This window comes from Culex quinquefasciatus, chromosome 2 (assembly GCF_015732765.1).
Source record: "Culex quinquefasciatus strain JHB chromosome 2, VPISU_Cqui_1.0_pri_paternal, whole genome shotgun sequence".
NCBI classification, from domain to species: Eukaryota; Metazoa; Arthropoda; class Insecta; order Diptera; family Culicidae; genus Culex; species Culex quinquefasciatus.
This window is the reverse complement of record NC_051862.1, coordinates 184,632,130-184,648,318: the sequence shown is the minus strand read 5'-3', so window position 1 is coordinate 184,648,318 and position 16,189 is coordinate 184,632,130. Positions and strand designations below refer to the sequence as shown.

Genomic DNA, 16,189 nt, shown 5'->3' with positions numbered 1-16,189 from the left:
TATCTTCTGCCTAAATGTTTTACCACAAACGGATGGTTAGAGAAATTTATATTTTGACGCGTTGAATAAAGAAAGTTTTAAGATAAATCAGTTTCACTACATAGCATAGAAGCTAGGAAGACACGTCAACGGGTATTCCCAAGCTAAATTGTTCTCTCTACAGCAGGGGTGCCCAACCTTTTGGCCCTGCGGGCCAGATCTGATTTTTCGGAAGCAGTGGCGGGCCGGAACTAATATAAAATAAATGTTCAAAATTAAACACATTTTTTTCATTTTTTATGATGGGTTCTTTTTAAGTAAATAAATAAAAGAACTAGTATTGCAAATAAGATTCATAAATCTTGATTTTAAGAATGAATAACAAAGATAACATTAAAAATTGTGTTTATTTGACTTATTTTAATTTTTGTTTGTTTTAAATTGTATAGTTATTGATTTTGACGATTGCAAATAAAAAAAAAAATACAATAAAATTTCAATGGTCGTTGAAATTTTTTCGTCAACACTACGATATAAAAAATGCAATGAGACATAATAAAATTTATTCAAACGAAATTTGGATTCGAATATCCTTTACAAATAAATTTAAAAAAATTGCGTTGTTGTGCACCTTTATTCAAATATAAAAAAATATTTTTAAATGATTATAAACACACGCTTAATTAAAAATGTGTAAATAATATACATATTAAATCATTTTCAATTCGTTTTTCTTCTAAATTCAATGTTTATGAAAAAATATTCTGCTCGCTTATTTCTTGACTCATTTTGAGACATTTTTAAATTTTTATGAAATATTTGCAGCGATCTATTCTTAATATGAATAATTTGCCATTTTTAGCTTTATTTCAAAAAAACATTATCACTGAAAAGGTTTTCTTGAAAAATACATGGGTAATTCTTTACCAACTCACACGAAATCGGGAAAAGTTGCCCCGACCCCTCTTCGATTTGCGGTACGACCCCTTCCATTTTTGAACATGCGAAAAAAGAGGTGTTTTTCAATAATTTGCAGCCCGAAACGGCGATGAGATAGAAATTTGGTGTCAAAGGGACTTTTATGTAAAATTAGACGCTCGTTTGAATGGTGTACTCAGAATTCCGAAAAAACCTATTTTTCATCGAAAAAAACACTAAAAAAGTTTTAAAAATTCTCCCATTTTCCGTTACTCGACTGTATAAAATTTCGGAACATGTCATTTTATGGGAAATTTAATGTACTTTTCGAATCTACATTGACCCAGAAGGGTCATTTTTTCATTTAGAACAAAATTTTTCATTTTAAAATTTCATGTTTTTTCTAACTTTGCAGGCTTATTTTTTAGAGTAAAACAATGTTCTACAAAGTTGTAGAGCAGACAATAACAAAAATGTTGATGCATAGACATAAGGGGTTTGCTTATAAACATCACGAGTTATCGCGATTTTACGAAAAATAAGTTTTGAAAAAGTTACTTTTTGCGTTTCTCTTTGTTTCGTCGTCCGTGTCTGTCGCGGAAGACCATGAACGGCCATGATCGATGACGACCAACTTTTTCAAAACTTTTTTTTCGTAAAATCGCGATAACTCGTGATGTTTATAAGCAAACCCCTTATGTCTATACATCCAAATTTTTGTAATTGTCTGCTCTACAACTTTGTAGGACACACACTCTTAAAAATAACTTTGCAAAGTTGAAAAAACAAGAAATTTTAAAATGAAAAATTTTGTTCTAAATGAAAAAATAAACCTTCTGGGTCAATGTAAATTCGAAAAGTACATTAAATTTCCCATAAAATGACATGTTCCGAAATTTTTACAGTCAAGTAACGGAAAATGGGAGAATTTTTAAAACTTTTTTAGTGTTTTTTTTTTCGATGAAAAATACGTTTATTCGGAATTCTGAGTACGCTATCAAATCAGGCGTCTAATTTTACATAAAAGTCCCATTGACACCAAATTTCTATCTCATCACCGTTTCGGGCTGCAAATTATTGAAAAACACCTCTTTATTCGCATGTTCAAAAATGGAAGGGGTCGTACCGCCCCTCCGTCACGAGATATCAAAAGTTACTCCTAAGACAAAGTTTCACGCAAATCGAAGAGGGGTCGGGGCAACTGCTGTGTGAGTTGGCGGAGAATTATCCACATTAGTTTATTTACAAAAATAGAAAAAAAAACTTTTATTTGAACAAAACACAGTTAAAACTGAAAGCATTTTAAATATAGTGTCTTTATCCTCTCGTGTGCCGATGCCCAGTTCTGGGTGAACTATTTTAAAAACCCGTCGCGGGCCGGACGTTGGGCAGGCCTGCTCTACAGCATTGCCTTGGCGTTCTCAATTACGAGATTCCAACTCGAAACTAGGTTTTGCAAGGCTTGATTGTAGAAGCAGTTGCAAACCTCTTTTTACACCTAAGCTTCCATCCACCCCGGGATTCGAACTGACGACCTTTGGATTGTGAGTCCAACTGCCTACCGGCGACCCTACCGAGACAGGACCCAGGTAGACGACCTGTTCCTGGACGACCGATGGAAGGCGTGATCAGACAAATCTCGTCTCGAAAAATGCCCCGGAACCGTCTGGGATCGAACCCAATTCATCTGGGGTGAAAGGCAACCACGCTCACAACTACACCACCGGTCTCGGCTATTTCATAATCTAGCGAAACGCAAATTGTTTATCGATACTGGCATCGTTGAAAGAGTAAGCCCTCCATTTTCCTAGAACATGCTCCGATTGAACAGCTCAGATAACGTCGAAGCTCGCGTAACGCCCACCTAGAAAATGCAACGAAAAGTGATTCCGTTTATCGCGTGAAATTGCTACCCTGTGGGACCAAGCGCGCGTCGGTGCAGCTAATATGTGTACTAAAGTGCGCGCGATTAAAAGCTAGGCAAATCGATGCCGAACGCAGGTTTGTGCAAAACAACAGCCCCGATTGTTACGCCTGAATCGCGAGTAAACGACTCCTCGCGTAGCTCGACTCGCCCCTGAGGAACAAAAGTTTAGCTTATAAATATGAACTAATTAAATTAGCATGTAAATTAGCCGTGAAACAATTAAAAGTGTAAGCAGGTAGGCAACAAAAACAGAGCAGCTCCACCACGTTTGATAAGACCCGCCAAACGTGACTTGGGATGGCGGAGTTGGGGGCGGTTTCGGGTTTTGGACCAGAGGTATGGAAATCAGCCAAATCAGCCGAAGCCGGGACGACGACGAGTGAGTGGTGGAAAATTATTCAAATTTCTTAATTTATTCCGAGGCGTAACTAGGCGTCGTCGCCCGGGCCTGATTAGAGGCCCGTTGTTGCGGTTGTTGTTGTTGTTGTTTTTCGGAGGGATACATTTGGGGGCGCCGTGTTGAGTTGTGACTTTGGCCGGTGGACGACAGCTGATGGTCGTTGCGAGCGATCGTAAATCATCGTCGGTTGGCGAGGTGAATTTAGACCTAATTTGGTGGAGAAGTTGGCTTGGGAGAAAACAAAGATTAGAATAAATCAACACGGTGTGGCTAAGAAAACCAACAAAGGGTGCTTAGGGGAAATTCTCGTATGTTTGGCAGGTTAGGAACTTGCTCCTAATTCCATCCAATTTGCTGATTTTCACTATTTAAACAACTAATGTTGCAAAACTTTTGATAGAAACTTGCTTGCTCACTTCTTATTGAGCTATTTATCACTCGAGTTCAGTTGAAAACGCTTTAATTGGCTTTAATTGAATGTCAAAGTTCTGTCCTGCCAACATTAGAGGCACGCTGGAATTAGATGCTGTTCCCCTACTAGGATTTTTTTGCCGATCTTCGGTTGAATTTTGTCGAAAATTAGGAACTTTGCTAAATCATCGGTAATTTTTTTTAAGTCTTGGCCAAAAACTACAGTTAAAGCAGTTTTGCGTTGCATTAGAAAAATTGAGTGAAGCTATCCATTGGTCATCTTATAGCATATCTAAATTGGGATGTAACAAAACAGATTAATCTTGCGGGTTTTCCAGGGCATGATCTCTTCGATGTACTGAGCTTGAACTCCAAATATGAACTAAATTGGTTGGATCAGGACCTGGCCCTCAGGATTTAAATGTAAATAGGATTTAAGCCGTAAAATCGAAGCTATTGGTGTTGGCAATTTTGGAGTCTTTTTACGATTTTTTAATTTTTTTACGAGCTTATTGTTTGTGATTCAGAGAAAAACTTTGTCGAACATTGCGAAGTGATTCGTCCACAATAAAGGATTTCAATGAGTTCACTATGAAGCATTTCCCTAAATTTTGCGTTCACATGCAAGAAGTTAAATCACAATTTCATAATATTTAAAACTAGGCACCTCTTTCTAATCCTTTTTAAAAAGCTAAATTGGATGAAAAATCAATATTGGATAATTTTTAAATTATACGGAGCACATCAACCAGAGCTTTTGCACCAAGATTTTTATAACAGACAATTTAGTAGCTTCAAAAATACGGGAACTATCAACATGATTTGTATTCATCCCCTAAAGTACAGTCTGCACATTAGTTTACAACAAAGATTTGCTATTTTTATAATCAGATTGTTGCAGGATTGGGTTCGTAAGTTTGACTATTTTGGAATAAGAAGACAACTTCCTTGGTTGATGTGCACCCTTAAGACCAAATAAAGACGGGAATGGTTTGTATAAATCACTGGCAGTTTTTTTTAACATTCCTATAAATACATACATTTTGCTTTTGAAATAATTAATATATAATATACCGTAAAACGGGGTGACTTTGATAGCCGGGGTGACTTTGATAGGTTTGCGATTTTTCCGCAAAATGAAGAGTACAATTAAAATACGTAAGGAATGGTTCAGAAACATACTGACCGTGGTAGAGAAGTGTTCAAAGTACCTCATGAAGAACTTTTCATAAATTTTTGAAAAGTTTATAAAGTTAGTTAACTATAGTTAAGAAAATGTGGATGAAAGTCATTATTTTAAACTTCTCAAAGTGTCATGATTTTCTCAATGAACATGATTTTTAATCGGAAAACGGAATGCATTTTCGGATTCTTTGGACAATTTTCCCCTAGGAGAAGATTAAATAAGTTTGTAAATAATAAATAATATGTGTTTTTGAAACACAATTTAAAAAAATCTCCAAATTTATAGGCAAAATCAGTTGAACAAATTTCATGTAAAATGTGAAAACTTGTGATTCGTGCTTCGAATTCAGTTTAAAATGCAATATAAATCGATAATTTTATAAACAAAACTATTTTTAACAAATTTCAGGCAAAATTCCGACTTTTTAACAATTTTACCTAAAATTTATATGTATTTTGTTAAAAAGCTTATAAACTTAGTTTACTTAATATAAACATTGATTTTTTTCTTACAAACTATATCAGCTACTTTAGTGATGGTACATTTAACGTACAAATAAAGTTTGAACATCTTAAATATGATTTTAACAAGAAAAACTATGACTATCAAAGTCACCCCGGAATTAAAACCAAGAATTTTTAACGTAACTATTTTTCTAAACACTATTGAAAAAACTTTTTTTCCAAAATAGTGCATGGACTTTGTGTGGCCTACCCCAGTACATGTTTTAAAAATAATAATCGTGAGAAAAACCTTACCTGTTGGAAAATATTCTAAAAACAAATTGAAATCCTATCAAAGAAACCCCGGTTTACGGTACCAATGATGAATCAAGAAATGCACTGAATAGCATCAATATCAAAATTGATGAAAACGATTTTTTATATTTATTTTTTTAAAGATTGAAAACTGTTCAAGTTTGAAATTTTCGAAAGAATTGAAAAAAAAATCAATAAATTTTTAGCTTAGCTTAGCTTGGTTGACCGTACTATAGCCGAGCATGAAGCTCGCAAAAGCTAGGGATTCTTTTCAACCAATTTTTTGTTCTAAAAAAAAAACACTCGGAAGAATCTCTCTTGAAAGATTGTGAAATTTATATTGCATCATGATTTACCTTGTCATTTTTTTGAATTTCACAGGATTCAACTTTGGCTTTATTTTTTACTGATATTCCTTTTTTAACTCAAAAGAAATGCGCAGTTTTTTCATTCTATAACAATATTAAGAATTAATTTCTAGATTTGCTTAAGTTCCACCAATATTTTCGCTCAATAAATAACTTCGATATATATTTGAATAATGTTTGAATTTACTACACAGAAAAAAATGAAGGTTATATTCATCAGGAAATGAGGACAGATTTTGTGTAACAAAGTAGTATAATATTTCCTCTGAAAATGGTGAATTTTCGTCAGTTTTTGATGAATATTCAGCATGTTCACATTTTTGACGTAATATAACATAAAAAATAGGTAATATTCAAACATTTTCAACAAATTATCAACCTTTCAAAATTCCAATTTTTTTCTGTGTCTTTTGCCTTCCTCACTGAGGTAAGGCTATAATTAATTTCAACTTGAATGTTTTGAGTCCTATTGAAAATCAAATTTCAATAGAATTTCAGAATATTGTTGAACAAGAATTTTCATCAGATGAAGTTTTTAATACGGATCTGAATGAAATAAAATCTATTATCAAAAAATTTAAAAATATGAAAGCCCCTGGTGAGGATGGCATTTTTTACATTTTAATTAAAAAATTACCTGAAGCAACTTTAAGTAGCTTGGTCAAAATTTTCAACAAATGTTTTGATTTGGCATATTTTCCCAGTAGTTGGAAAAATGCCAAAGTAATTCCGATTTTGAAACCGGATAAAAATCCTGCTGAAGTCTCAAGCTATCGGCCCATTAGTTTGCTTTCATCTATTAGTAAATTATTCGAAAGAATAATTCTTAATAGAATGATGACGAACATTAATGAAAATTCAATTTTCGCTGATGAGCAGTTTGGATTTCGCCTTGGGCATTCAACTACTCATCAGTTGTTGAGAGTTTCAAATTTAATTCGAAGCAACAAATCTGAGGGCTATTCTACTGGCGCTGCTCTTCTAGACATAGAAAAAGCATTTGACAGTGTTTGGCATAAAGGATTGATTGCGAAATTGAAAAGGTTTAATTTTCCGATTTATATCGTGAAAATTATTCAAAATTATTTGACGGATCGTACACTGCAGGTATGTTATCAGAATAGCAAATCTGATCAACTACCTGTACGTGCTGGCGTCCCTCAAGGAAGCATTTTGGGTCCAATTTTATACAATATTTTTACTTCTGACTTGCCTGATTTGCCCCCAGGATGTCAGAAATCACTTTTTGCTGATGACACAAGCATCTCCGCCAAAGGCAGAAGCCTTCGTGTCATCACAAGAAGATTACAAAAAAGCTTGGATATTTTCAATTCTTATTTGAAAGAATGGAAAATTACTCCAAATGCTGCAAAAACTCAACTTATTATTTTCCCTCACAAACCAAGGGCTGATTTGCTTAAACCAAAAAGTCATCACATTATAAAGATGAATGAGGTAAATTTAAAGTGGGAGGATCAAGTGAAATATCTTGGACTTGCTTTTGACAAAAACCTTACTTACAAGGATCACATTGAAAGTATCCAGGTTAAATGTAACAAATATATTAAATGTTTGTATCCACTTATAAACAGAAATTCTAGACTTTGTTAATTTATAAACAAATTTTCAGACCTGCCATGCTTTATGCTGTGCCGATCTGGACAAACTGTTGCTTAACCAGGAAGAAAAAACTTCAGAGGATTCAGAACAAAATTCTGAAAATGATTCTGAAACTTCCTCCTGGTTCAGCACCAGTGAACTTCATCAATTAGCCGAAGTTGACACTTTGGATGTTATGTCCAATAAGATAATTGATGCATTTCGACAAAAATCATTGCAGTCTTCAGCTGCATTGATCCGCTCTTTATATAGTTTATAAGTTAGTTTTAAGGTATCCCTTTTCCCTTTTGTACATGTAGGACCTCCTACATTTGAAATCACTGAATAGCGAAAGCTACAATATTTCATGAATAAATGAAAGTTGCTGGTATTTAAAATTGAGGTGAAAAGTCATCGTTTGTGATTGGACACTCAATAATATTTTAACTGAATGAATGTACATGGAAAAGAAATTTGAATAAATATAAATAAAAAAAAGGTAAGGCTATAATCCTGCTCTAAAAATGAACTTTGTATAAAAACGTCGTAGACCCACCTTCATGTATACATATCGACTTAGAATCGAAAACTGAATAAATGTCTGTGTGTATGTGTGTGTGTATGTGTGTGTGTATGTGTGTGTGTATGTGTGTGTGTATGTATGTATGTGACCAACAAACTAGCTCATGTTTCTCGGCACTGGCTGAACCGGGTCTCATAGATCGAGTTTTATACAGATTTAAGTTTCGATAAGTAGTTCAAAAGTTATGTATAAAAATGGGTTTTCACATATACCCGGATCTCACATAAATGTATGTAAACTATGTCTTGGTCCATCATCCCACCCATCGTTGGTTAGGTTATTAAAAGACCTTTCCAACGAGTCCACAACATTGACGATCTGGCAACCCTGTCTCGAGATATGGCCACTTAAGTGATATTGATATACTTTTTGGAAGCCGGATCTCACTTAAATGTATGTAAACTATGTCCGGATCCACTATCCGACCTATCGTTGGTAAGATTATCAAAAAACCTTTCAAACGAGTCCAAAACATTGAAGATCTGGCCACCCTGTCTCGAAGTATGGCCACTTAAGTGATATTTATGTACTTTTTTATTCCGGTTCTAAAAAATAGATGAATAGTGAGGAAGGCTCCAACCACATAGGTGGATTAAGTTAGTTTTTTTTCCAAGCGCCTAAAAAGCTTATCCTGAAATTTGAAGAGTAGTAGGTGAAACTAGATAACTGAAATTCCACTAACATTTTCGCTGACTATCTTGCAAGTCAGCTTTTTGAATTTCTAGGTTCTGCTAATCTGCTTATGCATTCGTTTAGAAACCATTTTTCTCCCTTTGTTTTTTAAAGCATTGAGATGTTTTGTGAGATTTTGCGGAATACATTATATTAGGTCAAGAGATACTACATTTTTTTTTTATTTCTATAGGAAATTTTTTGGTTCGACCATTTTTTCTAAAATAGTTGTGTTTTGTGAGGGGTTACATTCCATATCAGTTGAACAGATAGATTTTTAGCAAAATGAATAATTTATATCTACATTAAATTCTTTTAAACTACACTATTTAAATTGTTTTGTTTGATCTAACTTTTTTTCAAATAAACTATGATATGACAGACTGGTGGAAAATGTAAGGTAGAGGGGGGGGGGGGGTTCTCTAGCTCTAGAACATTATACAAGGAGGAATGGAACGACAAAGATTGAGAATAACTGTCCTAATCTATAGTTGAAGAAGTGAGCACTTATAATTCGTCGACATTACCTCCAAATGGGACAGGCTATTGAACATCCATCCAAAACTATGTTTCAGCGCATTTGTGTACAACTTAAAGGTAATGAAACATTTAAAAAGCTAAACTCTTACCTCAAATTCGAAAATAAGTAAATAACGGAATAACGGAAAACTTTGCAACATTTTAATGAATTTAAAATCAATAATCATTAGGGCGACAAGAAAGATGAGAAATTTCAAAAAATCCTTGGTTTGAAAACCCTTAAATTTGCCTTCGCCATAATTTTTTCAAAATTGGTCCAAAAAATCAAAGGCAAAACATATTTTTTTTAAACTTAAAACTTTTTATGAAAATATAAGTATAATTAACTGAAAACAATCTAAAATACTTTTTCCAAAATATTTGCAAAATATTAGAATTTCAACAAAATTTCAATATTTCCTTCAAAATCAAAGTTTTGTTTCTCCAACAGTTAAGAAGAAACGTTTAAATCGCAAAAAAAATAACATCTTTATTCTTTCTTTTTTTTACAGGTCCCATCTCGGTCGACCGGTTTCCGGAGGTGGACGACGAGGGCGACGTGGACGTCGAGCAGTGCTCGGACTCGGAGACCACTCCATCGTCCCGCCACGGATCCAGCTCCCGCAAGAGCCACCACTCGAACAGGGCCACCCCGGGAACACCGTCGGACGAGGAGCGCCTTACGCCGGAACCTGCCACGGTATGGTTTTAAATGTTGTAACTATTTGGAAAGTGGTTCTAATTAGGGATTTGTTTCATTTTGATTGCAGACCAAGAACACCATAAAAGGTAGTTGCAACTCGGACGACCTGCGGCCGGTGCAGTGCCACCTGGAGACTAAGGAGTTGTGGGACAAGTTCCACGATCTGGGCACCGAAATGATCATCACCAAGACGGGACGGTAAGTTTGATTACGTTCAATTTGATCAGGTATGCATAACCTGCACGTTGACACGCAGATTTGAATATGAAATATTTCAATTTTCCACAGTCATTTTGACGTAGTCACACTGAGTCGACTTGGGCGATTAGGCTCTTTTAATCGATGCTTGTCGCCATATTTATCACCCGAGCGCAATTACGCGCGGTAACGCTAAAGTGTCACCATACCGGGCACACGGAAAAGCTATTTTAAAGTCGCAGCACCACGAATAACTGCCGTAATTATTGATCTTTTCCCGGCGTATTAAGGCCTAATAGCTTGAGTAGATTAATTTTAACGACTCGCGATCGAACGGTGCAACCTGTTATCACGGAGCGACGCTTATTTGAGAATTGTTCATGCGTTGCGTGACTTGATACCGACCAGTTTTGAAGGAACGCAAAAGATGAAACCTCATGAAGAAGCGACCTCGATCAGGCTTGCCACACGTACAGATATTTTTGGCACAGACCAAACACTCAATCAAGTATAACTTTAAAGAAAAACATTTTTATCAAAAACTAAACAAGTAAAAAGATGCAAAAAATGTTTATCTTTTTAGTGCAGTTTACAAAAACTACTCAAGTGTATTTTAACTGTAAAAATAATTAGTTTGAGTGTTTGGTATGTGCCAAAAATATCTGTACATGTGGCAACGCTGACCTCGGTAGCAATTGAATTCAAAACGGTTGCATTCACTGTCTTTTGTAACGAACAAACGAAGTAAGGGCTCACAAAATATTCCGGTTCATCCGGAAAAAAGAGGCTTGGAGACACGCCCTTTCGATTTTTGATGGGGTTCCAGCGATAAATTATTCATATGGGATTTGTCGGCTGAGAATCAGAGCTGTGATCAACGCGGTCTGGGTTTCTGGGCGCGGAAAGCCTTCACCTCCTCCCATTAATCAAGCTTTGTAAAATTGGCCCTCGGATGAAGCAGTGTCAACAAATAATTCAGTTACGATCTGACATCATAATTGGGAGCTGTATTCACGCACGTTTGAATTTGGGCGAGGTAGGACGGTTTGAGAAGAGTAAGAATTCGATTTCGTTGGACAGAAATCGATGAAATAAGATATGATACACATTGAATTGTGTTCATGAATTTTAGAACCACGAAGAATTTATTGATGAGTTTGGCGCATTTGCATTATAAACGTTAATATATTTCTTCGTGATTCTCAAATTCATGAACACAATTCACGATTTCGAGAATTGATTTTTTTCCGAGAACGTTAAATTTTGGGTTTTGAGGATCGCATTTCACGATCACGATGAAAAATCAGGATTAATTGATTTAAAAAAAAAATCAACTGTTGATTTTCCATATTTTTTCTGCTTGATTTTGATAAAAAAGAAATAATCTACTAAAAATCTTAAACAAGTAAGACATTCAATTCCAACTAGCTCCATCAATCTTGCCGTAAATCCAGTGTCAAAGCTTCGCTGCCCATAAAAACACGTAAACAAAACAAAAATCCAGTAAATCGACACTTCACGCACTGCTTTTACGACGTAGCACTCATTTTCCCCCGAAAAAAAAGTAAAGCACACAACTTGCTCAAGTCATAAACAAACATTCCTCGCAGACGACACCTTTTACGACCTCCCAGTTCTGACGGTCCTAGCGCGCGCCATTTTGGAGCCACACCTACCCCCTTCCCTAAGGTTGGAATGTATGGAAAAACCAAAAAAAACTTCTATTGTTTATCAGAACATAACAATCTCGATCCGGAATCTGGCGTTGACGGGCATTCGAGGGTCACGCAAGTGAAATTCATACCCCCAGGACCTCCCTGATGTCACTTGGCGTTTGTGTTTATGGTGACGAGGAACTCACGCGCCAAAAGAGCTGGGTCCTTTTATTTTTAAGGTTATACGGGGTAAAACTATGCTCCGCACATGAACCATAAAAACTAATTCAATAAAAGGCTCATAGAGTGAGGGGCGATAAAACGAGTAATTTCGTGCACGAAAATTTCTGGATTCGTTTCTTGATGGCAGGTTTTGATTTCATTTTCGGTGAAATGTCCCACTGGCTGGAGGATTACATCGCTTTCTTGACGGTTGACATTTTTTCTCAAGACCTTTAACTTTGGGTAACACGATTTTAGCAAAAAAACTTTTAACTGTCACTTCTTTCTGTGCGGGGTTAGTCATTTTCAGTTGCGTTCCCACACCTCCGCCAATAACGGATCTAATCAGACAACTGACTGACACCCTCGCCAGGCCAAGTGACACCCCCTCAACCCTGGCAGCATTGCCGAAGGAGGGAAGCTAATTTACTAATTAACCCAAAAGCGCGCGCAGCAGTGGCAAGTGACACATCACATGACACGTTGACGATCTCCGGAAGAGACCAAACTATACCCTGTCAAAAGTGTGACCCTTCCGGGCAGGGTTCCGACCGCCACACTCCCGGAGATTGGTCCGGAGTTGTTACCTCCTAATTCTAATGGGTTTCCGTGCTGAGGGGGATGCTGCTGATGATGCCGTCAATTAAGGGGGAGGCTGCCCCTGGACCAGTGCTCCTAATGGGTGATGATGAGCACTTTGTCCGGAGGGTCAATTAATGGATTTGACTTTTTTTCGGGGTGTTTGCGTCGGGTAATGAGTTGGATGGTGTTTTGAAGCAATCTTTTTGATGAAGTTTAGTTTGGGAGACACTCTGGTCTGTCACAATTTATCGGCAGTCTGGCATTTTTTTAAATATATTGTGATGATCTTATGCTCAGCAATTTTGGCCGATTTTTGCGGGACATACTTTAAGGATGACGCCAATGGAGCGGCCGTGGCTGACCGGTAACGGTGTTCGCTTTGTAAGCGAATGGTCCTGGGTTCGATTCCCATCAGCTCCCAACGAGAAAATATAGGAAATAAAAATCTTGAAACTCTGAACATGAACGAAAAATCAAAGTCACTCGATTCGGGATTCGATCCCCCATCCTTTGGATTGGTAAGCAAAAATGCTTGTTGAGCTATGACTGGAATCAGGAATACTGTTACTACTTTCAACATCAACTAAATACGCGCTGGGTTTTTGTCCATTTGACAAGCGTTCGGAAGTTCTTAATAACGTTTGAATCCGATTGATGCAAACGTTCTTCAGGGCGGGGCTTGTCGATAAAGCTGAGGTACCTCGCACTCGGCTAACCAGCGTAGAAATTGGGTCACCTAAGCTCGGCAGAACGACTTTTATGACATTTTTTTTTTCAATTTTTAAGTTTAAAATTCAAATGCGAAGGTGAGCCCTCGATTTTTTTTGTTCAAAACTTTTGTGAAAATAGCCTGAGATGTTACAAAATGACTCATGAAAAGCGCAGGTTGGAACAACTCACATAAAACATTACAAAAATCAATTACTAAAAGTGTCTTTTTTTTTGAAAAAATATATATATATATTTTTTGATTTTTGAAAATTTCTGTATCACAGATTTGATTTTTCAGTCTCATGAATATTTTTACCAGAAAGCTCATACAATTTCCTATAAGATTGTCTTTGACCACATTGCAATTGGGAGTATTGGCTTACAGATATAAACTTATTACATTGCTCATAACTGAAAAAACGGAAAACAATTTCAATGTAGTTCAGTGGATGGTAGTAACCTGGATAGTAAGTAAGCTTAAATCGTTAAAAAAACGAGTGGAGAGATCGCAGTAAGCCGGGCGTGCAGGCAGACGTGTTTTTTTTCTGCTGTCGTTTTTTTTTTCTCTACGATCAGTTTTTAGAAAAAAGTTTTCAGAAGTATTTAAATCACACGGATTTTTGGATTAAGCCAGTGGTTTCGGCAGTTGCGACGGTGGTTCCTGTGGATTTATAAGAAGCTCGATTTTGGATCCTGGAAGAAGCACTGGCACGATGAACGCCATGAAGGCTACGATGGGTTATGTACCGGAATTGTCCGAACTACAAACCGGTGCAAGAGATTGCTTCAAGGGTGCGCGTTGCAAGCTGCTGCTCGTGGCCAAAGATCCGGACGGTGGACCCGCGACCAGAAGCTGAACAAGGAACAAGCCCAAGGTTGGTTTAGTGGCGCACATGATTTCGATGACCATCGTCATCGTGGAAGAGTTTTTCGCCCATCTGGATGTGACGGAGAATATAAAAATACGGAAACGGTTGCCAGCTGCCTGGAGCTGTTGAATGACTTGGTGAGATCTATCCATTTTATCTATCACTATTTGATAGATGATTTTATTCCCTTGTTTTATATAATATTCTATTGATCATATCCATATTATCCCATTCCCACCTTCCTTTTCTCCTATCCACATTTCCTCCCCCTCCCCTCCCCCCCCCCCATGCCCCTAAATATTATTATCTGCCAAATTTACACTTACACACCACACCACAACTGTTTCGGAGCGTTTGGTACGGTATGTCCACGCATCCTTCCTCCCTGATGATTCTATGAAATGTGATCCGTTCACAGAATCTGTCTCTGCGGTTAATGCAACGCAGTAGGCCTGGCCGCTTTAATTTTTGCTATACATTTTTGGGGTAACTCGGATGTACTGTAATCATTAATATTGACAAGAAAGGACTTGAGGCGTAATCTTACCACAAGTTCTTCCAGGATGCTTTCTTCGGACTGGCTGCGCTTGTGTTCGATTAGATTAGATTAGATTAGATTAAATCGTAAAAAAAACGAGTTATTTTGGTCAAAGTGGTCAAAGACAATCTTATGGGAAATTGGACAAGCTTTCCGGTAAAAATAATCACGGGACTGAAAAATAAAATTTTTTCTAACATTTTTATTTTTAAAACCACTGTAACTTCAAAAGAATTGAACTAAGGATAGTGGTCAATATAAAGACTTTTATGTAAAATTGGCGTATTCGGTATTGCCTTATTCGGTTTATCAAAATTTTGACGTTTAGTGCACCTTTCCACAAAAACAGTTTCAGTATTTTAGATTTTTTTTAAAGTGAGTCTTTTTGTAACATCTTAGGCTACTTTCACAAAAATTTTGAACGAAAAAAAATCGTGGGCTTATCTTCAAATTTGTCATTTGAACATAAACATCAAGAAATCCCATAAAAGACACGTGTTTTTTTCTTGCAGTCTATTTTTATCGGATTTGTTTTTAACAACTTTTTGATATGATGAAACGGCTTTGAGATACAGTTATATTTAAATTACGAAAAACAAAAATATTTAAAAATTCACGCCCTTCCCAAATGTCGTTATCGAGTGAAACTGGCTCCTCAATCATAAAATTGGCTTGCATAGCGTAGCATAACATGTCTACAAAGTTTCATTGAAATCGGAGAGGGTCGAGTAAAAAATACCTTTAAAAAAATCTGTTTTGGGCTGAAATTGCTCAGTATCAAGCTTTAAAAACTTAAGAAATGTTTAGACAAATCGTTTTTATGACCTTTTCAAAAATATCTCAGTTTTCTGGTAATTCCCGATATTATAAAAATAAATTTCACCCGGAAAATTAATAATCTGGAAAAAATTAAAGCCAATCATTTGAGATTATTTTCTATCAGATGATGTTTCGAATCACAACCGAAGTTGACTCATAGCTTTTAAATCTACTGATACTGATCAACTAAACTACCCAAAAGAGCAATTCTTCAACAAATGACGAATGAGCTCGTTCGGCCACTCCAATAAGATCAACTAGTTCGAACTCAGAACCACAAGAATCCAGCTCAAAACGAGCACAGCATAAAGCGACGACTCGTAAACGATCGGGTCCTAAATCTTTTGTTTTACACCACTTTAAAGTGTTGATATTTATGTTGGAACGTCACATTACTCTTCTGCTTTGTGGTCCAGCCTCTCTCTCTTCACAGCTTCCTTCTCCGCAGAGACTGTACGTTCTTGTTCGAGTTCTGCCGATCGGCCGCGAAGAGCGATTTATGTTTTGATCGGCCATAAATAACGCGATTATGAGTGGTGTTGGTGGCAGCAGCAGCAGCAGCTCCAAAACCG

At 36.5% G+C, this 16,189-nt stretch overlaps 1 protein-coding gene across 4 annotated transcripts in view; it reads left to right on the top strand.

Annotated features, from left to right (window-relative positions):
* Positions 1-16,189, top strand: part of LOC6031277 (T-box protein H15) — a 91,407-nt gene that overhangs the window by 17,565 nt on the left and 57,653 nt on the right. For all 4 annotated transcript variants that reach the window (XM_038256562.1, XM_038256563.1, XM_038256559.1 and 1 more), the window contains exons 2-3: positions 9,833-10,020; positions 10,091-10,221. In XM_038256562.1, the coding sequence (XP_038112490.1) occupies positions 9,833-10,020; positions 10,091-10,221 (319 nt within the window). The remainder of the gene's footprint in view (positions 1-9,832; positions 10,021-10,090; positions 10,222-16,189) is intronic.